Source organism: Entelurus aequoreus, linkage group LG01, assembly GCF_033978785.1.
Source record: "Entelurus aequoreus isolate RoL-2023_Sb linkage group LG01, RoL_Eaeq_v1.1, whole genome shotgun sequence".
Lineage (NCBI taxonomy): Eukaryota > Metazoa > Chordata > Actinopteri > Syngnathiformes > Syngnathidae > Entelurus > Entelurus aequoreus.
Window position 1 is genome coordinate 80,887,505 of NC_084731.1, and position 26,936 is coordinate 80,914,440.

General features: G+C 38.7%; 1 protein-coding gene across 1 annotated transcript; it reads right to left on the reverse strand.

Annotated features, from left to right (window-relative positions):
* Positions 1–5,220: 5,220 nt before the first annotated feature.
* Positions 5,221–19,069, reverse strand: spry2 (sprouty RTK signaling antagonist 2). Its single transcript, XM_062036231.1, has 2 exons — positions 18,492–19,069; positions 5,221–6,572 (listed from the first exon to the last, which is right to left on the reverse strand). Exon 2 carries the CDS (start codon positions 6,528–6,530, stop codon positions 5,748–5,750), a length of 783 nt encoding a protein of 260 aa, XP_061892215.1. The 5' UTR covers positions 6,531–6,572; positions 18,492–19,069; the 3' UTR covers positions 5,221–5,747.
* Between the last annotated feature and the right edge of the window lie 7,867 nt (positions 19,070–26,936).

Consider the following 26,936-nt stretch of genomic DNA (forward strand, 5'->3'; position numbering starts at 1 on the left):
TCCATTTTCAGTAATTCGCCGTAAAAAACCTTTTGATTTTAAGGTAAAAAAACTGGCAACTCAATTACCAAGGTTTTCACGTAAAATGTACAGTATTTTAAATGATATTAAGGTAAATGGAAGACAAGTACCACTGGTAACTGAGTTGCCAGTTTTTTATCTTAAAACTGTGCTACCGTTTTTCCATTTCCAGTAATTCGCCATAAAAAAACGTTATATTTTAAGGTAAAAAACTGGCAACTCAGTTACCAAAATTTTCATGTAAAATGTACAGTTTTTTAATGATACTAAGGTAAATGGAAGACAAGTACCACTGGTAACTGAGTTGCCGGTTTTTTATCGTAAAACTGTGCTACCGTTTTTCCATTTCCAGTAATTCGCCGTAAAAAAACTTTAGATTTTAAGGTAAAAAACTTGCAACTCAGTTATCAACATTTTAACGTAAAATGTAATTTTTTTTCATGATATTAAGGTAAATAGGAAAACAGTACCACTGCTAACTGAGTTGCCAGTTTCTTATCGTAAAACTGTGCTACCGTTTTTCCATTTTCAGTAATTCGCCGTAAAAAACCTTTTGATTTTAAGGTAAAAAACTGGCAACTCAATTACCAAGGTTTTCACGTAAAATGTACAGTATTTTAAATATTAAGGTAAATGGAAGACAAGTACCACTGGTAACTGAGTTGCCAGTTTTTTATCGTAAAACTGTGCTACCGTTTTTCCATTTCCAGTAATTCGGCGTAAAAAAACTTGAGGTTTTAGGGTAAAAAGCTGGACACTCAGTTACCAAAATTTTTATGTAAAATGTACAGTTTTTTTTAAGATACTAAGGTAAATGGAAAAACAGTACCACTGGTAACTGAGTTGCCGGTTTTTTATCGTAAAACTGTGCTAACGTTTTTCCATTTCCAGTAATTTGCCATAAAAAAACTTTATATTTTAAGGTAAAAAACTGGCAACTCGGTTACCAAAATTTTCACGTAAAATGCACAGTTTTTTAATGATACTAAGGTAAATGGAAGACAAGTACCACTGGTAACTGAGTTGCCGTTTTTTTTATCGTAAAACTGTGCTACCGTTTTTCCATTTCCAGTAATTCGCCGTAAAAAAACTTTAGATTTCAAGGTAAAAAACTTGCAACTCAGTTATCAACATTTTAACGTAAAATGTAATTTTTTTTCATGATATTAAGGTAAATAGGAAAACAGTACCACTGCTAACTGAGTTGCCAGTTTCTTATCGTAAAACTGTGCTACCGTTTTTCCATTTCCAGTAATTCGCCGTAAAAAAACTTTAGATTTTAAGGTAAAAAACTGGCAACTCAGTTACCAAAGTTTTCACGTAAAATGTACAGTTTTTTTTTTAATGATATTAAGGTAAATGAAAGACAAGTACCACTGGTAACTGAGATGCCAGTTTTTTATCGTAAAACTGCGCTACCGTTTTTCCATTTCCAGTAATTCGGCGTAAAAAAACTTTAGATTGTAGGGTAAAAAACTGGCAACTCAGTTACCAAAATTTTAACGTAAAATGTACAGTTTTAAAAAAAATGATATTAAGGTAAATGGGAAAACCGTACCCTGTTTTTTTTACAGTAGAAAACTGGTAGCTTAGTCGCCAGAACTTTACTGTAAAATTCACACTGGTTTTCACAACATATCACAGTAAATGGAAAAACATTACCACTAGCAACTGAGCTGCCAGTTTGTCTTACCGGGGGAAAAAATGGAGTTACCTTTTTTCCATTTACATGTGTAAAAACAACCGTGGATTTTAAGGTAAAAAAACTGGCAGCCCACTCACCAGAATTCTACAGTTAAAAACAGTGCTAGTTTTTTTCAATTAAGTAATATGCCGTAAAAAAAAGACCATACTTTTTACTGTAAAATCTATTGTCATTTTTAGTGTACAATTTGATGGATAACTTGCTTTGAAATCATAAGTCAAGCAGATATTTAAGTCTAAATTTTTATTTTAACAAAAACAAAAGTAGTTTTGCATGTATAATATATCCGTTTCAATATTGGATACTATTACAATTGAAAATGTATGCAATTACGTGCAGCATATGTGTAAGTTACCCATGTCTTGGGCACTAATACACCCCCATACCATCACAGATGCTGGCTTTTGAATTTTGCGCCTGGAACAATCCGGATGGTTCTTTTCCTCTTTGTTCCGGAGGACACGACGTCCACAGTTTCCAAAAACAATTTGAAATGTGGACTCATCAGACCACAGAACACTTTTCCACTTTGCATCAGTCCATCTTAGATGAGCTCGGGCCCAGCGAAGCCGGCAGCGTTTCTGGGTGTTGTTGATAAACAGCTTTTGCTTTGTATAGTAGAGTTTTAACTTGCACTTACAGATGTAGCGACGAACTGTAGTTACTGACAGTTGTTTTCTGAAGTGTTCCTGAGCCCATGTGGTGATATCCTTTAAAAACTGATGTCGGTTTTTGATGCAGTACCGCCTGTGGGATCGAAGGTACGTAATATCCTTGCTTACGTGCAGTGATTTCTCCAGATTCTCTGAACCCTTTGACGATATTACGGACCGTAGATGGTGAAATCCCTAAATTCCTTGCAATAGCTCGTTGAGAAATGTTGTTCTTAAACTGTTCGACAATTTGCACACGCATTTGTTCACAAAGTGGTGACCCTCGCCCCATCCTTGTTTGTGAATGACTGAGCATTTCATGGAAGCTGCTTTTATACCCAATCATGGCACCCACCTGTTCCCAATTAGCCTGTTCACCTGTGGGATGTTCCTAATAAGTGTTTGATGAGCATTCCTCAACAATCAGTCTTTTTTGCTACTTATGCCAGCTTTTTTGAAGCATGTTGCAGGCATCAAATTCCAAATGAGCTAATATTTGCAAAACATTTAGTTTTTCAGTTCGAACGTTAAGTATCTTGTCTTTGCAGTCTATTCAATTGAATATAGGTTGAAAAAGATTTGGCAAATTATTGTATTCTTTTTTTTTATCTACAATTTACACAACGTACCAACTCCACTGGTTTTGGGGTTTGTAAAAATGATGATCCAGAACCTTATATTTTTGAGCCGGTATATATGGAGGACGAGCTGCAAAATTTAGAAGTAGAGTGATTAGCAATATTGCTAAGCGCTAAACAAGATATGAAACAATCACTGTACGATATGTCTACTCTCACTGGGATGTTTATATCTTTCTGTTTCGATGCAAAATTAGTCTTAATCCTCACAAAGGGTTTAAAAAAAAAAAAGTGACAAAAACAAGCATTTTTTTTTTGCCAGTATAAGTTCAACATTAAAGTTGACCAACTTCTCGGTTTATGTCCACAGCCTTCTACTATCCAGGTGAGAGGCATGATTTCAAATCGACAATTAACTTTTAGCAACTCTAGAGGCGATGCAGCGGCTCACCGGCTCAATATGTCAATATAGCAGCTTAAGCTAGTAAAAGTAGTTCCTCGACGTCAGTGCTTTACAATAATATCACAAATACTTTAATATTCAGGTCACGAGATGCAAATGGAGTATTGTTGGCGCTTTTTAGCCACCTCGTACTTGCCGTATTTTACGATTTAGTATGCATAAAAAAAAAGCAAAACCTGTGTACTTGTCTTACATCGGGATTGTCAATGGTAGCCAAATTTCTTAACAGAAAAAAATAAACATCTTTCTTTAACTGACATTTCTCCAGTTAAAGTGACCTCGGATCATTTTCTGACTTATGAACGTCGCAACATTGGATACTCATGTTAATGGCAAAGACTACTTCCTGACTAGGCAACACAGCTTAGCCTATACACTACTGCCAATTTAACAGAAAAAAAATAAACATCTTTCTTTAACTGACATTTCTCCAGTTTTTAAAGTGACCTCGGATAATTTTCTAACTTATGAACGTTGCAATATTGGATACTCATGTTAATGGCAAAGACTACTTCCTGACTAGGCAACATAGCGTAGCCTATACACTACTGCCAATTGCAACTGCATGGCAAGTCTATAATATAATACCTGCAAATGAGACTCAGAAGTGTAAGACATTAAAACTGCACAGCAGAGTTAATAACATCAGCTCATCGTTAAATCTTAAATACAAATTTCAACATTTATGAACACATGACCACACAATAAATTGAAAAGGTAACCCCAATCCAGGTCCTAATGTAGAAAAAAGCCACAGACTCAGTCAGACTTCAAGTTTGTTTAATTTCAAACGTTAATATATTTGTCTTTTCAGTGACAGCCAGCTATTTATCTCCAGCATTGACACAAAATAAATAATTTGCATTATACAATAATAAACCTCCAAATAAATATCTAATTTCAAATTTGTGCTAGGACAAGTAGAAATTAGAAAATAAAGTTTTCATATCTGTCACTGTACAGTTGTTCAAGCCGAAGGGATAACTGCCAACTGAGAAGTCACGTTCAAGGTCAACGATTCACAGTCAGGAATTATTCAATGTACAAAAATAAAAGCTCTTTCTAAAGTACATGGAGTTAGTTGTTAGACGTCAATGCAAAGTTAAACTACAACGGCACTCTGCAAAGTGCTGATGTCGGCACAATCCCAAATTGGATCGGCGCCAAATTCTAGACCTTCGGAAGTACCAATCCTCCTACGTCACTTTGTCAGGAGTTAGGCACTGAAAACTTTAGGGAAATGTTAGCAAACGCAATACATGGAAGTCAGTCATACTGCCTCATCCTGAAAAATGGCGGCGACAACTAAAATGAAAAGATTTGTTCTTCATATACAGTGGAACCTCGATTTACGGATCTGTGTGCCAACTTTTCGGTTTGCGAGCTTTTAGCTCGAGCCAAATATGCAATATTGCTCATGCTGAAGAGGTTGAGGAAGAATCAGAAGCAGCTGGATTTTACTTTTTAAAATGTTTATCATTGTAGCAATATGGTGGGTGAAGTTAAGGATTTTTGTGATTTCTGATCCTTTGTGAGGGCTCCAAAGGGACTTATTAGTTAAGCTTGATGTTGTTTTTTCGCTTGTTGATAAAGAGATAGTTACGGTATTTTCCGGACTATAAGCCGCTTTGTTTTTCCCAAGCTTCGAGCCCTGCGGCTTATACAAAGGTGCGGCTAATCTATGGCTTTGTCTTTGCTAACTGCTACATTTTCGAGCGGATTAAGCAAAGAAATCAATGTACTTAGAAACTGTTCAAACTCAAAGGAAAAAAATCCCGATAAACGTCTTGAACTTTATTAAAAAAAAGGAGAATATCTTATTCATATCAAAGGATGAAGAAAGCCATTAATGACTTTTCTTTTTTGTTTGATCAGACGTTTTACTGCCGTGTTACAGGCACCGTTTGGAAACAATTAAGGTATGTAAATAAACATTTACAAACATTTTCTATTTAAATAACTCACTTCACAACGTATACATCTGCAGCTAATATATGAAAGAATCTATTTTTTCTTCCAAATTTTAGTGGGTGCGACTTATATACCAGTGCACCTTATAGTCGGGAAACTCACCTCTATAGCACTTTATATCGTGTTCAAAGTGTACAAACCTTAACTAAAATAACTTTTGTCAAGGCGAGATCCCGTTGTTCATATTTACATTTAACTTTGTGAATCGAGGTTCCACTGTACGGGCACTTGTGTGGAATTATTCTGCAGGAGTCGGTATACTTTTGGAAGAGTGGAGTGTTTTGGTGATGCTTTCAAGTATGACTTTTGATCAACGGCGGAAGTAGACTGTGCCGATCGGGCCACGAACGCGTCATCTATGTTGGCTTGCACGCCGTCTCACAGGGGAGGGCGTTCTTGCACCGGCAGCCGGGCCGCGTAGCTCGGTCGTAGCAGCCCTGGCACACGGCGACGCATCCCCTGGCCGGGAGGTGGCACAGGAGACACGGCAGCGCGGCGGTCATCAGCGAAACGGCGGTCCAGCGGACGCAGCAGTGGGACTGCGCGCACGAGAAGGGCTTGTCCGCGCACGTGTCCTCGTCGTCGCTGGAGCAGTGGTAGAACAGGCCCTTGAGGCAGCACACGCAGGTGCAATACTCGGCCGCGTGCTGCGCAGAGCACACGCAGCGCCCGCCGCACATCCAGCAGGAGGGCAGCGCCCGGGGCCGCCTGCACTCGGGGCAGCGGCACAGGCCACAGCGTGCGCACTCGGAGTGCACGCCGCCCCTTGGATCCTCGTTCACGTTTTTTTTGCTCGACGTCAGCGCCGCTGGCTTGGGCTGATTACTGATTATCTGTCGGGCCACGCTGGTCCTGGTGGCCCCCAGGTGCATCTGATCATTACTGAGCCGCTCTCTCTGGGAGACAGGCGTGGTCACAGAGTCACCCTTGCGCCTGTGCTGGGCGGAGGCGGGCCCTTCTGTGTACTCATTGTGGTTCCCAGTTATCCTCAACTGTTCCAATGTAAGCGTCGCTGGAGAAAACCAGGTATCCGGCACGCCATCGCGGGCTTGCAAAGGCCGCAGGCTCCCGTCGTCCTGCGATGGCCGCCTGGGGTGTAGTCCTCCCCCGCCGTTGAAGCTTGGACTTCTGGGATCCATTGTTGGGGGCCGCTGGAACTGGCATGGGACACATCTGAAAAACTGCAAGAGAGAGCTTATTACCCAGAAAGCCGTGCAAATGAGGAGAAACATCTGTACTGTCAGCAGTGGGTTTAGTTTGTTTCAGGAAGAGGCAACATGGCCTAAAATTAAGCCCGACGATAAATCAATTCCATTAATAAATTGTAGTTTTTTTGTTGCAGACGATTTAAAAAATCAAAAATTAATAGATTTTCTTTTTTTAATTTGGCTCCAGTAGCTTCTGCCCTCCCCCTTACTTCCTTAAAGGGGAACTGTACCTTTATTTGGAATTTTGCCTATCGTTCACAATCATTATGAAAGCCAGGACGGATGTATTATTTTTATGCATTCTAACTAGTAAATAAAAGAATACTGTATTTTTCTGACTATAAGTCGCTCCGGAGTATAAGTCGCACCGGCCGAAAATGCATAATAAAGAAGGAAAAAAACATATATAAGTTGCACTGGAGTATAAGTCGCATTTTTTGGGAAATGTATTTTTGATAAAACCCAACACCAAGAATAGACATTTGAAAGGCAATTTAAAATAAATAATGAATAGTGAACAACAGGCTGAATAAGTGTACGTTATATGACGCATAAATAACCAACTGAGAACGTGCCTGGTATGTTAACGTAACATATTATGGTAAGAGTCATTCAAATAACTATAACATATACAACATGCTATACGTTTACCAAACAATCTGCTAAATCCCATGAAATCTTATACGTCTAGTCTCTTACGTGAATGAGCTAAATACTATTATTTAATATTTTACTGTAATAGTCCGAAAAATACGGTATTTCGAATTTTGCCTATCGTTCACAATCATTATGAAAGCCAGGACGGATGTATTTTTTTTAATGCATTCTAACTCGTAAAAAAAAGTATACTTACAGCGGAGCAAATGAGGTCTTCTATTCCGCCTAGAAGACCCAATAAAAAACATTCAAAAATAATACTAACCACATATTAGTGGTATTGTTATTATAAGCGCTAAAGCAGACCAACTATTTATGTTATTAGTGAATTATATTTATATAGCGCTTTTCTCTAGTGACTCAAAGCGCTTTTACATAGTGAAACCCAATATCTAAGTTACATTTAAACCAGTGTGGGTGGCACTGCGAGCAGGTGGGTAAAGTGTCACAACAGCAGTGACTAGGATGGCGAAAGCGAGAATCGAACCTGGAACCCTCAAGTTGCTGGCACGGCCACTCTACCAACCGAGTTATGCCGCCCGTTATACATGAGTGCCAATGTTGACATGATCGACTGATGAGCTGCTCCCTCATTTCCTTGCTCGTCAAACTTTATTGTAAATCATAAATCATGCCTCTCACCTGGATAGTAGAAGGATGAGGACATATTCCGATAAGTTAGTACAATTTGACTGCCAATTTAGACCTCGAAATGGCAAGAACGACACGAAAAGACGCTTGGTTCTACCCCACTTTTTTCCGCGAGGGTTATGAGTCATTCTTCGTCCAAACGGGAATATAATAATTATATCATCGGCATCCTAATGACAGCAGACCTTGTACAGTAAGTGATGTTTTATTATGTTTGTTGGCTCTCAAAGTCTGCAATGAGTAATAATCAGTGATGTTGTTAAATTAATCAAATACAGTATGTAAATATTAAATGTGTTATAAATTTGCCCGTTACTATATAACATACATACTTACATCATGTATATAAAAACGTGGATGTTTTTTTAAAGTCTTTATAAGCAGAATAGAGCAACACCCATAGGCTCTTGACTTTTGATCACATTACCTATTACTTAGAATGCATAAAAAAAGACAACATCCGTCATGACTGTCATAATGATTGTGAACAATAAGCAAAATTCCCCAAAAAGAGCAGTTCCCCTTTCAGGAGAGCCACACACGCCTAGCACAACATGGCTAATGCTAAATGCAAACAAGAGCGAGACTTTTGTTCCAAAGAAAAGAAAAAGTGCCGTCAGTGGTTTGGTTTTGCGACAACAGGCGTGGAACAAATGACTGGGCGCTGCAAAGTTGGTTTAAAAAAGTCAGCAGCACAACAAACTTACTCCAGCAGATTGGGGGATGGAACATGACCATGACAACAAACAAACACATTTCAGCTAAAAAGCAGCTTACTTTGGTGGAATCCTTGTGGTACCATGAATGTATAAAAGAAGCACAGTGGAAATCGATCACCAAAGATATGGTGCTAAGCAGTGGAAAAGCCTGCGTTTATCCACCCATTAAAACTATAGAGACCTCTCAATGCTACATTTTTATTTACACAAATATTTTATTCAATACAATAGTGTTGCCTTCCATAGGAAACTCTATTGAATATTTGTATTTGATTATAACCATGCATATTGATCAACACATGAGCAAAAGCATCACAGGAAATATGCCAAAATTATCTATAAAAACGACATTTCTAATTTTTGAAAATAATTATATGCAAAGTCCAATTTATACCTGTTATTAAAAAAAAAACACTTTATAAAAATGTACCGTATCTTGTGGAGTATAGAGCGAAACCGGTATATTACCTGCACCCAATACATTATTGGGGAAAACCAAAATGTTTCCATATATAAGCCGCAGCGGATATATTATGTAAATGTTTATTTACATACCGTAATTGTTTCCAAATGGTGCCTGTAACATGGCAGTAAAACGGATGATCAAACAAAACAGAAGTCATCGCCATGGACCCACTAGCTACGGAAGCTAGCTCTCCAATGATGATGTTTTGGTGAATTTACTGAGGAATTTATGAAACTGAAACAATACAAAAAGAATGCCATTGTAAGTTAATAATACTAACACAGACACTTGTAAACATGTTAACATATTAGCTAATGATAAGGACACCGGCTTCATTACATAGCACGGACAAATATGCATAAAAACACTCCTACGCACATCACACATGGGACGGTTTAGTAAGTATGAATTGGTTTAGTTATATTGTAATACTTACAAACGTTGCTTGGAGTTTCTGAATTAAAAATCTGTACGAGGAAAAACGCTATGGACGGCTAGAAGACTGAACGGCGCACTATTCCTGGTGAATAGCACTACAGGTAAATGGAAGGACACTGCAGCACATGCAGTAAGCAAACTCGTCCAAAAGATGGCGCCATAATAATAAAATACCTTTTCAGTGTATTTGCTTGTTTTTTTAAGCTATTTTTATATTATGGCCGTCAGCGAAGAAAAATCCATAAATTAGCGAAGAAAAATCCATAAATTAGCTACACCGTTTTCGCAGGGTTCAAAGTGTATGAAAAAAGTAGCGGCCTATAGTCCGCAATTTACGATAGCTACAAGTAAGATGCAGTGTCAGGCTGAAACGACGCGTCGACGTAGTCGACGTCATCGGTTACGTAAATACGTCGACGCCGTTTTTGTGCGTCGACGCGTCGCATATTTACGTCACACTACCGTCATGGCGAAGCGCAAAGCAGACGATCAAAGCAGACGATGCGAGCGGTGCGAGCGGGGGGGTGGGGGGGGGGGGAAGCATGCCAAAAGTGGCCAAAAGTGTGGGAGTATTTCAATAAACGGCCTAATAATGTTGTTGTATGCACACTGTGTCGTGCGGAAATGGCCTATCATAGCAGCACAACGGCTATGAACGAACATTTGAAAAGAACACCATCAACTAGTCAATCGTCCGCGCGAGCATACGTTGTCATCATTACACAAAAACATGAATGTGTCATTTGTATCTGCTAGGGGTGTAACGGTACGTGTTTTGTATTGAACCGTTTCGGTACGGGGCTTTTGGTTCGGTACGGGGGTGTACCGAACGAGTTTCTAAGCTAAAGCTAACTTTAGCTGCTAAAGTCTTAACAAGCTGCTTCGCTCCTCTGCCTCTGTCTCAGCACGCAGAATTGTCCCACCCACACAACCATCTGATTGGTACACACGAAGCATTATCAGCCAATCAGCAGTGTGTATTCAGAGCGCATGTAGTCAGCGCTTCAGCGTGGAGCAGATAAGTGTTTAGCAGGTGAGCATCAGGCAGCGGACTCTCCCCAAATGATAATAAACACCTCCCAGTCAACTACTAGTAACATCACTATGAGCCCGTTGACCTTCTAGAAATATAAACTGCAGCTCAGCTCACTCGCAGTCCTGGCTTGAGGTGAAGGCTAATTACCTCTCAGTTCCAGCCACATCGACCCCTTCTGAGCGTAGACATGCTAACCTTTCTTCATTACAACTGTTAGTCACTCACTGGAATGAGTAGAATTGGTTATTGTGTACTGTGTTGGACTGGATGTTTATTTTGCACATTTTAAAAGCAATACTTAATGTTTACAGTGCTCCAGAATATTTAGATTGGCACTTTTTTGTATTGGATGTTTATCTTTATTTTTGCACATTTGGCGGCAGACGCAAGAAGGTTGCTGGGCTCACAAACATGGTGGCAAAGTCGCCCTTTGGTAGCTGCGTCTGTGTCAGGGCAGGGCTTTCTAGCCGTAGCGACGCCCTCTTCGATTCAGAGAAGGCCCTAGAAAAGGTGTGGCCAAACACGCTCACTACCTCCGATGTCTTGCCGGGTAACTGCACCCGGCAGACTCACCCCCTCCTGCGGTCAGAATACAAAAAGTGAACCAGGGCATTGGCAGCTGCAATACCAACGGCTTGATACTTCTTGGTTTATGTGCAAAATTGAATGTTTGCCTAACCAACACCATCTACAGGCTCCACATCTCTCTCGTAGTCCTCTCCTGGGCCGCCTGGTGCTTGAGGCGAAGCAAGGAATTTTCATCTGGCCCTGTCAGCCGCTATTCTGGGGGAAGTCTTAAGAGATAGTCTCTTACTCCTGAGCTCTTTTTCTGTAGCTCTTCTCCAGGTCTCTCTAGGTCGGCCTCGTTTCTCCTCCTTTGAGGTGTCCAATAAAGGGATCTTCTCTGGAGAGAAGACGATGGCATGCGGCACACGTGTCCAAGCCATCTCCAACGTTGAATTTGGATGGTCCCTCTAATTGATGTTGTGGTTGTTCTTTCCCAGACCTATTCGTTGGAAATGGTGTTTGGCCAGAATATCCTAAGGATGCGACGCAGGCACTTATTTTGAAAACTTTCAATGGATGAAGTGGTTTTCAACAGTCTGAGCCATATAAAAGGACACTCACGACATTGCTCTTGACGATCTTGATCTTTGTGTGGATCCAGTTGATCTCCAGATAGATTTGAGCATAGCAAATATTTGCTTTCCTAATTCTTGTATTGACCTCGATATCGCAGTCACCAGGCTCCGCATCGGGGACAAGAACTCATGGATGTACCCGCGCCATTGCCAGTGGCACCTGATCGACTATGTCGTAACTCGAAAGAAAAACAGAGTTATGGTTCTAATCACCCAGTTTTATTGATATCCATTACTCGTCTAACGCAATATATATTGATATCGTTTATCGGCCCAGACCTAGGTTAGCATATCTTTCTAAGGTGGTGTAGCATGTTAAAATATCTTGTCCTCCAGTGAGATATCTTGCAAGAAACAAAGTATCTTGCAAGACACGAGGCGAGGATTGCTGACTTCGACGTGGCTGTGCACTGAAGGGACATGAGCCGCTAGCAATAATGCTACATTGGATGCGTTTGTTCGCTTGTCCCGGTCAAATTTGCAGGACACAGCTAGAATGTGTCATCAACATGCATTATCACGATATAACGATAGTATTAAAATCTCGATCATTTGGCCAAATGTGTAACATTTATATCGGTAAATATCACATAACTCTAGTTTGTGTGTGTATTTTGTGTACGGTGGGACCTCGATTTACGAACCTCTGATTGTACAAACTTTTCGATTTAGACTGAATACAAATACGCTTTGTTGTACGAACCTTGTCTCAGTGTACAAACATTTTTATCCACTCGCTTTTTGCCTCGCAGCGTAGCCGTTTTGTGCCCGGCCGCACAATTATGGAGGGCAGTCTTGTCGTTAGCTACTGCGCTAAGTATTTTGTGAGCTTTTCAGCTTTTTTACAACATTTTTTTAGTTTTGGTAGATCAATATGAGTCTAAAGAGTGGCCGTGCCAGCAACTTCAGGGTTGCAGGTTCGATCCCTGCTTCCGCCATCCTAGTCACTGCCGTTGTGTCCTTGGGCAAGACACTTTACCCACCTGCTCCCAGTGCCACCCACACTGGTTTAAAACACTTAAAAAACTTAGATATTGGGTTTCACAATGTAAAGCGCTTTGAGTCACTTGAGAAAAGCGCTATATAAATATAATTCACTCACACATCACTAAAGAAAGCAATGGACAAGCGAGGTGTATTTCGAAACATCCAGGAAATATAAACACTCAAAATACCGTATTTTCTGGACTATAATCCATATATTAGCCGCACCGGAGTATAAATCGCAGATATATACATTGTGAAATGAGTACAGGAAGATTCTGTAAATGTTTATTTACATACCTTAATTGTTTCCAAACGGTGTCTGTAACACGGCAATAAAACGGCTGATCAAACAAAACAGAAGTCATTGTCATGGAACCACTATCTGCGGAAGCTAGCTCTCCAATCAGCTAAACTGACTCAATAAAACTCCACGGTGACGTTTTGGTGAATTTACTGAAGAATTTTTTGAAACTGAAACACAAAAAGAATGCCTTTGTAAGTTAATGATACTAACACGTGTTAGCATTGCTAACGACGCTTGCGTCATTGCATTACGATAGCAGGTATAATAAACATGCATTGAAAACACTCCTACAGACATGACACATGGGACGGTTTAGTAAGTATGAAGTGTTTTAGTTATATTGTAAACCTTACACACATTTCTTGGAGTAATGAATGAAGAATCCATATGAGTAGAAACGCTATGCATGGCTAGAACATTGAACGTCACTCCGGTTGAAAAAAACGAGAGTAAAAAACACTATTGGTAAATGGAAGGACACTGCAACACCTGCAGTAAGCGACCGAGTCCAAAAGATGGCGCTATTGTATTTGCTCGTTTTTTTCAATTGTATTTTTAAAAATGTTTTATTATGGGCATCAGCGAAGAAAAATCTATAAATTAGCCGCACCATCTTATAAGCAGCAGGGTTCAAAGTGAAGAAAAAAAAAGTAGTGGCTTATAGTTCGGAATTTACGGTACTCAAGTCATTGATTTCTTGTCAGGGAGCTGATGGGTTTTCATAATGCCTCGTCACTCTGCATTTGTGCATGGCATTGAAAATGACATCCATGTTTTGCACCAAAGTGAAGCAGTCTACAGCAGTCCTTCCTCAATGTGCTAATTGGCTTTCCAAAGGCATCTTTGGTTGGCAGTGGAAGGCAGTTGAGGCCCCTTCCACATGACAATGCAGGAAGAGATTTTGCTTGTGTGATAAATGGCAACCTTTCGATTGCAATTTGTGGACCGTTGGATGTGTTGGCACGATTCCACACACAGGTCGGTTCACCTCACTATCTGGCAGTCTGTGGAATGATGACATCACCGTGTCATTTGCATCCCTAGTGCAGCATCACTATAGTGTAATTCAGCAAAGCAAAAGCATGACTCAGTCAGCGAAGGCCTACAATGGAGAACATTTTGTGCTATTTCTTCTTGACATTTGGCTTTTTGTCGCAACCGCACATGCTCTGTTTGAGAAATGGCAGCTCTCTGTGGGCTACTTTTGGTACCCACATGATGGGGGACCAGAAAATAGTTATTATTTTGGTACATTTCAGAAAATAACTGTACCGCACCAAACTAAACTGAACTGTTGTTTAGTGGGAATGTGGCTTAGGGGTTATAGATGTGACGTTTGCAAACAAATTGGGTCTTTTGAAAAGCTCTTTTAAGTGACGAGATCTGATTACCAGTTGTGAGCCGTTCATTTGGGTGGGAGCCATTTTTTACGCACATGCAAATTTAGCATCTGCAATTGCGCCACCCGACTGGAAAGTGGACTAGAATATGAGTATGAGTTAAAGCAAATTTATTAGAATTTAGATTAAATTTAAAAAAAATAAATCTATATATATATTTTTTTACAATTAAAAAAATATTAATTTTTTAAATTATTACTTTTTAATTGTATATTTTTTTATTGTTTATTTTTATTTGGATTCACTTTTCGGGTTTATTATTCTGTAGTATTTCAATATGGAGGTAAATGTGTGTCTATTATGGAAGCTTTTTTTTAACCTCTTAAGACCCAAGCTGTTTGTTTACATGCTTTTTTTTATTTCTCTTTGCTATTTGGGCTTATTGGACCCTAATTAGAATACAAACTAAGAATCATCATTTGATATGATGTACTTAGTCCATAAGTACACAAACGTGTACTTCATGTTTAGTGACATGCTAATTCTTATTTTTACACTTTTTTCCAAATGCCATTGTATGTTATACTCTTCTGACACCACCAGATGGCAGTATAAGTGTCCACATAAGCGGCCGCAAGACCCCAATTCAGTAGTGTACACAATTTGGGAAATAAGAGCTAAGAGGTGCTGTCCACGCATGTGGCCACTAAGCCTTTAGAGCAGGGGTGGGCAATTAATTTTTACCAGGGGCCGCATGAGCAACCCGAGCACTGCTGGAGGGCCACATCGACAATATTTCAATTAAATTTTGCTCAATATTATTTTTGATGTATACCGTAAGATAAATAATAATAATAATAATAATAATAATAATAATAATAATTAATAATAATAGTAATACTTCAACATAGTGTGTGTAACAGCATTCCATGACTAATATAAAGAAATTAACATTAATAATAAATGACAGTAAAATAAGCACACGTATGACTGAGGAGTCATAGTGTAACTTTGTGTGGTGTTTGAGTTGTCCGACTTCTTGTGTGGCCATAAACGCACCAGTGGTTTAGTGCTATGCGTGTTGGTGACAGATGACAAGTTGGTTTTGGCCTGGTTTGTACGGCAGAAAATGACTAGTTTTTCGAGATAGAAGTGTTTTACTTATTTTTTGGTGTGGTTATGGCCGAATATAAACAGTTTTGCTCAATAAAGTGATCGATATAATTCCTGGCCTCGAAGCATCTCGATAGACGTTACAATAATTGAACGGTGTTCAATTGAACGGTGTTGACGAACACCGTTAGGGCCGCTTGTTGTCACTGTCACTCAAAGTTGCATTGCAAAATTACATAGAATAAATATGTTTATTTTGTTTAGAATTCAGATGGGATTTGATTTGGTGCGCGGCATATATTTGCTGCGCGCAGCAGACGCTTGAGCAGTGCGCAATTGCGCAGGCACGCACCTTAGAGGGAACGTTGCATGGCAGTCCATGTCTTGTTGGAAACACGCCATTCTTCATCAACTTTTCTCTTTTTAGCGTCTCGGGTGTAAACCGTGCATCACTTGTCGCTGCATGTGCACCTTCACTCGCAGGTTACACACGGACACACGCCCATAAATAATACTTTTCAAAATAAAAGCAGCACAGTTGTATTGTGCGCACGACATAGATGTTTTTTCAACTTTATTTTGTAATTAATGATTGCAGCTGTTCACATTCACTCACAATCACGCACACGCATACGTCCACACGGAAGTAATACAAATAACGATTTTCAAAACAAAAGCAGCACCGTTGTATTGCACACTCGACATAGATACTTTTTAAAATGTATTTTGTAATTTATAATTGGCCTCACGCGGGCCGGACAGGGACGCACAAAGGGCCGGATGCGGCCCGCGGGCCGCAGAATGCCCAGGTCTGCTTTAGAGGTAAATACTACATTTATTAAATGTATTTACGTTAAATTATGCTGACAATTTCATCGAACAAAATTTTGTGAGCAAAAAGAAAAAATCAGTTTGTTAAAATACGGTGTTTTAAAATTCACCGTAAAAAAACCCAACCTTATGTAAAAATAATCAGTGTAGAAATATTTGTTGTTTCAAAACTCAAGACTCACTTTTGATAAATTAGGAATAAAGCTACCGATCCTGGATCAGAACCAGCCAATGAGGTGCTTCGGTCTTAATTTACTGAAGTGGGTCATGAGTTATGAAGCAACACATATTTTTCTACATTTTCTTTTCCGCTACATTTTTTTTTACAAATTTAATTTTTAACACACATTTTTATTCAATGAAATTGTCAGCACAATTTGATGTAAAAATTCAGTTACATAAATTCAGTCTCCACAAACAGCTTTTGTAATAAATACAAAAATTAACCTCCATATTTAAGTGTACACACACCAGGTATGGTATTATAATTTTGTTCTCATATTTGTATTATGTTCTGAATTTTATTGTAGTCTTATTTATACGTTTAGCATTTTATTCACACTTATTAATATTTCCTATATTGTTAAAATGCTACACATTTTTTTAAGTGAAAGACAATTCAAACTGATGATGTCACTGTTAAAGCATGGAAATATGGCACTGACCTTATGGAATGTTTACAATGAAAACAGCAAAACATTTAATTATACCTAATAATTCCCACCAATAGAGTACTAATTTTGAAAATTAAATTATACTAATCTACATCTCATCTTTAGACAGGGGTGTCCAAAGTGAGGCCCGCAGCAAATGTTTTATTCATTTATTACAATTGAAAAAAACTCTAAAACGTGCAACAAAAGAGGAAATGTAACGAGAAAAATATGCATCATTGACTCTAATAACACAACGCTGCCATGCAGGCTTTTTTTTGCCTTTAAAGCTGTCATTGCTCAAAAAATAATAATGAATTAAAATCAATGTTATTAATTATTGACCTATTAAAAATATTCTACTTTGAAATATTTTTGGGGGAGAATATTGAATATCATTCTGTGTATCTGCCATATAAAAAAAACAATGCTTTCGTTGACAAAAAGGGCATAAAACAAATTTTAAAAACATTAAAAAAAATAAAAAAATTGACAGATGGATCTGAAGTTGATGTAGAGACTTAAGTGTTAAAAGGAAAACAAAACATTAAATAAATAAAAAAAATCTATGGTGTTACGAATTATTGACCTATTTTTAAGGCTCCAATTTTGGGGGGAAAATATTAAAAAAATTGTGTTTTTGCCATTAAAAACGATTTATTTATTTTTTTAACAAAAAAGGGAATAAAGCATAAAAAAAAATGTTTTGACTTCATACTGACAGATAGACCATAAGTTGGTCTAGAGCAGTGGTTCTCAAAGTATCACCATAATAACCAAAATTAAAATACAGTAGCGTTATAGGCCCAAGTCTTAAAAACAAGACAGAGGTTTTATTTAACAAGTTTATTTAATATTTTAACCATTGTAACATTACACACAGTTTGAACAGTAACAGTTTGAATATTTAATACAGTTTTTTATTTGGCATACCTGCCTACACTGATCTAGAGAGTTAAAAATCGAATGATTTTTTTTTTTTTAAAAAGTCAGTTTTTTTTTTTCAAAGACCCACACTAAACTTGAGAGGTGCCCCTAAAAAAATATTAATTGTATTGGTTATGAAAATGAAAAATATCAAAATGGCCACCTCATGTTTTAAGTTTTCAGTGTAAAAAGTTTGGACACCCCTAATTTGGATTATTGATTCTTTGATTAAAAAAAATAAAAACAAAAAACTATAACAATGAGCCAGGCGTTTGTGGGCAACTTGAAACTTCAGGTTGCGGCGTGTGTCATAAGAACGAACAAATGTAGTGTACGTGAACGCATCACCACTTACTCCAGTCTCGTCAATGTGTGACAAAGTAGCGACGCACACCTGCGTCTATCACATTGTCACGTCAAAATGACAGGGGTCGGCAAGAGTTTTAAAAACAAATTTAAAATATCACATGGTCACGTAAACATGTCATCGGTCGGCAAGAGTTTAAAAATAAATAAATAATAAGTTAAGGTTTGTAGCTGAAACTAGCAAAACGTGTTAGTCTCAGTGCGAATCCACAGCTAATGTTATTTCTTGGTTTTAACAGCCAGCATAAAAATGTTAACTTACCGTGCTTTCAACACTTTAATCTCCGCTTGGGTGGAAATCCAACGTGTTTTTATTCCTCCTATCAAAGAAGTTAGTCGTTCAAATCCATCAAAAACAGTCTTGTTTGCCCCATGTTTGGCGCATGCGCACAAAGCATGAAAAAAAAGCTTCACTCCTCTTATTTTAAGGAGAAAACGGGATAAAAGTTGGCGTTTTCTCGCTAAATTGACTTTAAAAAGTGACGTTTGTTGTATTAGCGAAGGTAAGAGGAGTCATGTTTCTGTGTCGTGAGTCACTTTCCCCCACTGTCCTGTCCGGAGAGAAGGCTGTGGATTGGAGCCGTGAATGGCGTCAGGAGCGCGGGTGGAGGGGGGACAGGGCGCCCGTTGTTCCAGCGGATATCTCGCATCCGGTCTTCAGCCATTGGCTGCCGCCAGGGAGCCACTCACCAGGCCGCCTGATCCACCGCAGCCACGGCCAAGTAGGGGTGAGTGATACCGCACGTTTCTGGAGTCTTTTTTCCCCATACACTTTTAGGTGTCGATCCTATACTAAGAAAGTACAAATAAGGTTTTACCGATACTGATTAAAAAAAATATGTTGTTAATTTTGACAGTTTTAGTCTTGGCTTTTTGATTAAATGTTTTAGTTTGACTTCTATATTTATTCCGTTTTATTTAACTACATGTTTGCAACATTTTAGTCAACTAAAACTACAATAAATGTAGTCAACTAAATATAAATGTATACAACCCCCGGCAAAAAGTATGTAGCTAGCAGCTAGCAGCTATGTTTTAAAGCACCGCTAGCTAAAAAAAAGAGTTGATCAAGCAAACAGACTTAAACAGAGATAGAGATAATAGTATATACTTTCTGTCAAACTGTCAATCTAAGTGATGACGTCATATACATTTACTACGAAAAAATAATACAAAAGCCTCCGGTTTGTATGTTCCGCCTTCTGGCTTCCGGTAGGTATGAAGAACACTAACCTTTTAAAGTAGTGATGGGTAAATGACAAGTTCGCCACTACTAGCTAGCCACTACTAGCTAGCTAGTATCTAGCCTTCACTAGCTAGCTACTAGTAGCATGTTTTAAAGAGCGGCGCTTCTGGGTTTATAGCTTCAACTTTATCATTTGTTTTAAAGACCAAACATGTCCATTCTCCCTCTTCTGTCTCCACACCGTTTCTGTTTGCAAGTGCTTAGCTTTTGACATGCTAAGAAAAAGGAAGACAGCTCCTGTGTGGACTCAGAAGACGCAACTGGATTACCTGGTAGTCCAGGAACCAAAGGTGGACCTGGAGTTCAAGGCGAGCCTGGTCCCAGAGGTCATGCCGGCATGTCCGGTGACCCTTGACCTTTGGGCGGAGTGTGGAAGCGGATGCGGATGGTCCAAGATGGCGGACTAAGCAGCGTGGCTTTCCGGAGAAATTCACATTTACGACCATATTAATAGAACAAAAAAAAAAAAGACTTTGAGTTTGGAGTGACGGCGTGTTATCTGAAGTGAAGACAGAGAGGAGGCTAGCCGGCAGGAGCGGCGAAGGGACCCTGCGGAAGACGTCGGTGGCGAGGGAGAGGCCTGGCTAGCAGCTAGCAGCAGCTAGCAGAAGCAAGACCACCTCGCGACGACGGGACCGGTAGGTGACGGCGGCGGCGAGTGACGGCAGCGGGGCGGCGAGGTAGAGGCCCGGCTAGCAGCCAGCAGCAGTGGGACCATCACCCCACCACCTCACGGCGGCGAGATCGACAGCTTTCTTGCGGCGGCGTGTGATAGCAGCAGAGCGGCGAGGGAGAGGCCCGGCTAGCAGAAGCGGGACCACCTCGCGACGACGGGACCGGCAGGTGACGGCGGCGGCGAGTGACGGCAGCGGGGCGGCGAGGGAGAGGCCGGCTAGCAGCCAGCAGCAGTGGGACCACCACCTCACGGCGGCGAGAGCGACAGCTTTCGCGCGTCGGCGTGTCACAGCAGCAGAGCGGCAAGGGAGAGGCCCGGCTAGCAGCAGCTAGCAGAAGCCGGACCACCTCGCGACGACGGGACCGGGGACAGCCTTGGCTGAAGGCGGTAAACACCCGCGACAGCCAAAATCAACATGGGGCCAAAGAAGGTGCTCTCTCCTGATGAAGGTGAGGAGATAAGGCGATCACTTGAATTTTTAACAGCAGAGGTATCAGCCATTAAAGGCCTACTGAAACCCACTACTACCGACCACGCAGTCTGATAGTTTATATATCAATGATGAAATCTTAACATTATAACACATGCCAATACGGCCGGGTTAACTTATAAAGTGACATTTTAAATTTGCCGCTAAACTTCCGGTTCGAAACGCCTCTGAGGATGACGTATGCGCGTGACGTAGACCGGCGAACACGGGTATGCCTTCCACATTGAAGCCAATACGAAAAAGCTCTGTTTTCATTTCATAATTCCACAGTATTCTGGACATCTGTGTTCGTGAATCTGTTTCAATCATGTTCATTGCATTATGGAGAAGGAAGCTGAGCAAGCAAAGAAGAAAGTTGTCGGTGCGAAATGGACGTATTTTTCGAACGTAGTCAGCCACAACAGTACACAGCCGGCGCTTCTTTGTTTACATTCCCGAAAGATGCAGTCAAGATGGAAGAACTCGGATAACAGAGACTCTAACCAGGAGGACTTTTGACTTCGATACACAGACGCCTGTAGAGAACTGGGACAACACAGACTCTTACCAGGATTACTTTGATTTGGATGACAAAGACGCAGACGTGCTACTGTGAGTATGCAGCTTTGGCTTCTAAACATTTGATCGCTTGACCGTATGTGCGCAACTTTTTTTTGCGTATGTACGTAACTTTTTTAAAATATATAAGCTTTATGAACTTTGGGTTAGGTGAACGGTCTTTTGGGCTGAGTGATTGTGTGTGTTGATCAGGTGTTTGAATTGTATTGGCGTGTTCTATGGAGCTAGGAGCTAGCATAGGAGCTAGGAGCTAGCATAACAAACACGCAGGTGTTTTTATGCAGGATTAATTTGTGGCATATTAAATATAAGCCTGGTTGTGTTGTGGCTAATAGAGTATATATATGTATTGTGTTTATTTACTGTTGTAGTCATTCCCAGCTGAATATCAGGTACCGTGAGTATGCAGCCTTGGCTGCTAAACATTTGAGAGCTTGACCGTATGTGCGCGTCACGTACGTAACTTTTTAAAAATATATAAGCTTTATGAACCTTGGGTTAGGTGAACGGTCTTTTGGGCTGAGTGATTGTGTGTGTTGATCAGGTGTTTGAATTGTATTGGCGTGTTCTATGGAGCTAGGAGCTAGCAGAGGAGCTAGGAGCTAGCGTAACAAACACGCAGGTGTTTTTATGCAGGATTAATTTGTGGCATATTAAATATAAGCCTGGTTGTATTGTGGCTAATTGAGTATATATATGTCTTGTGTTTATTTACTGTTGTAGTCATTCCCAGCTGAATATCAGGTACCGTGAGTATGCAGCCTTGGCTGCTAAACATTTGAGAGCTTGACCGTATGTGCGCGTCACGTACGTAACTTTTTAAAAATATGTAAGCTTTATGAACCTTGGGTTAGGTGAACGGTCTTTTGGGCTGAGTGATTGTGTGTGTTGATCAGGTGTTTGAATTGTATTGGCGTGTTCTATGGAGCTAGGAGCTAGCAGAGGAGCTAGGAGCTAGCGTAACAAACACGCAGGTGTTTTTATGCAGGATTAATTTGTGGCATATTAAATATAAGCCTGGTTGTGTTGTGGCTAATAGAGTATATATATGTCTTGTGTTTATTTACTGTTGTAGTCGTTCCCAGCTGAATATCAGGTCACCCCCGGCTCTCACAGCATCTTCCCTATCTGAATAGCTTCAACTCCCCACTAGTCCTTCACTTGCACTTTACTCATCCACAAATCTTTCATCCTCGCTCAAATTAATGGGGAAATTGTCGCTTTCTCGGTCCGAATCTCTCTCACTTCATGCGGCCATCATTGTAAACAATAGGGAACTTTGCGTATATGTTCAACTGACTACGTCACGCTACTTCCGGTAGGGGCAAGCCTTTTTTTATCAGATACCAAAAGTTGCAATCTTTATCGTCGTTGTTCTATACTAAATCCTTTCAGCAAAAATATGGCAATATCGCGAAATGATCAAGTATGACACATAGAATAGATCTGCTATCCCCGTTTAAATAAAAAAAAATTCATTTCAGTAGGCCTTTAAGCAGTACCAACAGACAATTATGCAGCTGGTGGAGGAGGTAAAAATTCTACGAGTCGAGAATGATGCAAAAACTTTACAAATAGAACAGTTAACAGACCGAGTGGATGAACTGGAACAATACACAAGAATAAATGACGTTATTTTGACCGGGCTTAATATTAAGCCCCGTTCATATGCTCGGGCGGTGACCGCCAATGGTGGAGAAGAGCCCGGGAATTTGGGTATCTCCACAGAGAGGCAAGTGGCAACATTCATGGAGTCAAAAGGCATATTCATGGACATGGCAAATGTGGAAGCTTGCCACCCACTCCATAAGAAGAAAGATAATTCGGCACCAGTAATAATAATGAGATTTGGCAATAGGAAACATAAAACCGCATTACTAAAACAAGGGAGGAAGTTGAAAGGAACAGACGTGTACATAAATGAACATTTAACAAAGAAAAACGCAGACATAGCCAGAAAAGCACGTAGCTTAAGAAAACAAGGAAAAATACAACAAACATGGACAGCAAACTGTAAAATATTTATTAAACTAAATGGAACACCAGAGGAAGCAAGAGTAATAGTCATAAGGAAAATAGCAGAGCTGGATAAATATCAATAACGATAAAAAAATTAAACACAACCATGACACAAACAAACAATAATCAATCAAACAGAGAATTTATAACCTTTTCCAGCACCGACTATAACAGGACGGAATTGGACAGTGCTATAGATCCAGACATACATTTTTTTTCTCACATGGACAATAATTGTTTATATTATACAGAAGTACAGTACAACACCAACATTAATTCCAATAACAAACGGTCAATTATTCATATTAACTGCAGAAGCTTGTATGCCAATTTTAACAATATGAAATTATTTTTGGAACACTTTAAAGAACCTTTCAAAATTATCGCTGTATCAGAGACATGGATGGATCCAAAAAAAGGAATGGACTTTGGACTAGAAGGATATGAACTCAATTATATTAATAGAGTAAATAAGAATGGAGGCGGAGTTGCTGTATATGTGATGAAGGACTTCCATTACAAGGTGGTAAAAGACATGTCACTGGCTATTGACAATGTTTTAGAGTGTATAACCATTGAGATATGTCATGAAAGAAATAGAAATGTATTGATCAGTTGTATATATAGGGCACCCAACTCAAGTATTGAAGGATTTGAAGACTGGATTTAGGGAACTTTCAATGGAATCAGTCAAAAAGTACTCTTTTTATGTGGAGACTTCAACATTGATCTCTTGAACCCCAACAAGCAAAAGTCCATTAATGATTTCACAGATACAATGTATAGTATGAGTTTGTATCCTCAAATCACAAGGCCAACCAGAATTGCAAGTCACAGTGCTACACTTATTGACAATATATTCACTAATGTCTTTGATAATAATATAACAAGTGGACTGTTAACAACCGACATCAGCGACCATCTGCCAGTCTTTACTATTTATGATGGGAACTACAGGAAGAAGAACATTGACAAAAAGACATTTCAAAGACTATGTACAGAGGAAGGAATGATTTTCTTCAAGAAGGATCTGAGGAAACAAAGTTGGGACAATGTATATAATGAAGATGATGTAAATGATGCATATGGGAATTTTGTCAACACCTTTCTAACACTCTATGATAAACATTGCCCATGGAAAGAACGTAGTAAGAAGCAAAAGAAAAACAACCAACCGTGGATGACAAAAGGACTGAAAAATGCTTGTCACAAAAAAAACACATTGTATCGAATATTTATAACACAAAGATCTATAGAGGCAGAAAATAAGTATAAGAAATATAAAAACAAGCTAATTGGTATACTACAAACATGTAAGAAGGAATACTACAGTCAATTATTAAACAAGAACAAAAACAACATGAGAGCAACATGGGGCATCCTAAATAGCATCATTAAAAATGGTGCTAAGAAAGATTACCCCCAGTACTTTCTAGATGGACATACAAAAAATGACAATATGAACCAAATAGCTGAACGTTTCAATGATTATTTTGTTAATATCGGAACAAACCTGGATCAAAGAATTCCAAATGCAGATGATGGGTCAGTTGAGGACTTGAGTGAGCTCATAGACAGAAATCCCAATTCCATGTTTCTTAAAAGTGTAACAAAAGAAGAAATAATCAAAATTGTAAAAAATTGTAAATACAAGACTTCAACTGACTGTCATGGAATAGATATGGTAACGATAAAAAAGGTTATAGAAGACATTTCAGAACCTCTGACATATATCACCAATGTATCATTTTTAACCGGAAAATTCCCAGACAAAATGAAAATTGCAAAAGTCGTACCAATCTATAAGAATGGAGACGTACACCAGTTTACTAACTACAGACCAATTTCATTACTTCCACAATTCTCCAAAATCATGGAAAAATTATTCAATAGTCGATTAGATTTATTTATTAACAAAAGTGGGACGCTCGTGGAGAACCAATATGGATTTCGAGCAAATATCTCAACATCAATACCATTAATTAAAATAACAGAGGAAATTACCAATGCAATAGATGGTAAAGAATGTGCGGCAGCAGTATTCATGGCCTTAACAAAAGCATTTGATACAATTAATCATGATATTTTAATACAAAAATTAGAACGGTATGGCATCAGAGGTTTGGTATTGAACTGGGTAAGAAGCTATTTAACCAACAGGAAGCAATATGTGAAGATGAGTGAAAATATGTCAACACGGCTAGATATATCCTGTGGTGTGCCGCAGGGATCAATACTGGGACCAAAATTGTTTAATCTTTATATAAACGACATTTGTAAAGTTACAAAGGACTTAAAGTTAGTTTTATTTGCAGATGATACAACTGCTTTCTGTTCAGGAGAGAACACACAGAAGATAATACAAATAATAACAGAAGAAATGAACAAATTAAAAAGATGGTTTGACAAAAACAGACTATCTTTGAATCTCAGTAAAACTAAAATAATGCTATTTGGCAATAGTAGGAAAGAGCATCATACGCAAATACAAATAGACGGAGTAGACATCGAAAGGGTAAAAGAAACCAGATTTTTGGGAGTATTAATAGATGATAAAATGAACTGGAAATCTCATATACAAAACATACAACATAAGGTAGCAAAAAACATTTCAATAATGAATAAAACAAAACACGTCCTGGGCCAAAAATCACTTCATATTCTCTACTGCTCACTAGTGTTACCATATCTGAGTTATTGTGCAGAAATATGGGGAAATAACTACAAATGTGCGCTACATTCGTTAACCATGTTACAAAAAAGATCAGTTAGAATAATGCATAATGTTGGATATAGAGAACATACAAACCCTTTATTTATTAAGTCAAAAATATTAAAGTTTGGTGATTTGGTAAAATCGCAAACAGCTAAAATGATGTACAAAGCAAACTATAACCTGCTATCAAAGAATATACAACATTTCTTCTCAACTAAAGAGGAGAAATATAACCTTAGAGGAAAAAATAATTTAAAACATTTATATGCACGTACAACACTTAAAACTTTTAGCATAACAGTATGTGGAATTAAATTATGGAATGGATTAAGTAAAGAAGTTAAAAATTGTACTGACATGATCCAGTTTAAGAGGTTGTTTAAATTAATAGTGCTTACAAAGTACAAAAAAGAAGAATTATGAGAAAAACTTCCAACCTTATTGAAAATATTCTTCATCTCAGTATGTTAATAATGACTGAATTAATTAATTACATATTACAAACTGTTGTATATACTAATTCATAGATATTATTTTATTATATAAAAAGGTCAGTAAATGATTTTATATAATTGTAAATGCTTTGAAGTGGGAAAGGGGTAGGATTAAATAAGCTTTGCTTCTTCCTACTCCTTTTCGGGCATGATGTAAATGAAATGATATGAAATTGTGTGATGTATTATGATGTAAATGTGTTCATGTTCGAAATAAACTAAAAGAAAGAAAAAGAAAGAAAGTGGTACTTTATTAGTAGCGGTATACCATACAACACTACAAACCCGCAATGTTGTTTTGAAGACATGTTGTGTAATTCATGCAATCGTTGCCCTTGCAAGTAATTAATGACAGCTGCCACCTAAATCAAGTATCGTTAATTTTAACCGCAACTTTTAATTTAGTTTTAGTCATGGCTTTTTGATTAAATGTTTTAGTTCGACTTCTAAATTGATTCCGTTTTATTTAACTAGATTTTTGCAACATTTTAGTCAACTAAAACTACAA

What these genes read in the sequence shown, in the direction of transcription:
- spry2 (XM_062036231.1), bottom strand. Translation starts at nt 6,530, where the DNA reads ATGGATCCCAGAAGTCCAAGCTTCAACGGCGGGGGAGGACTACACCCC.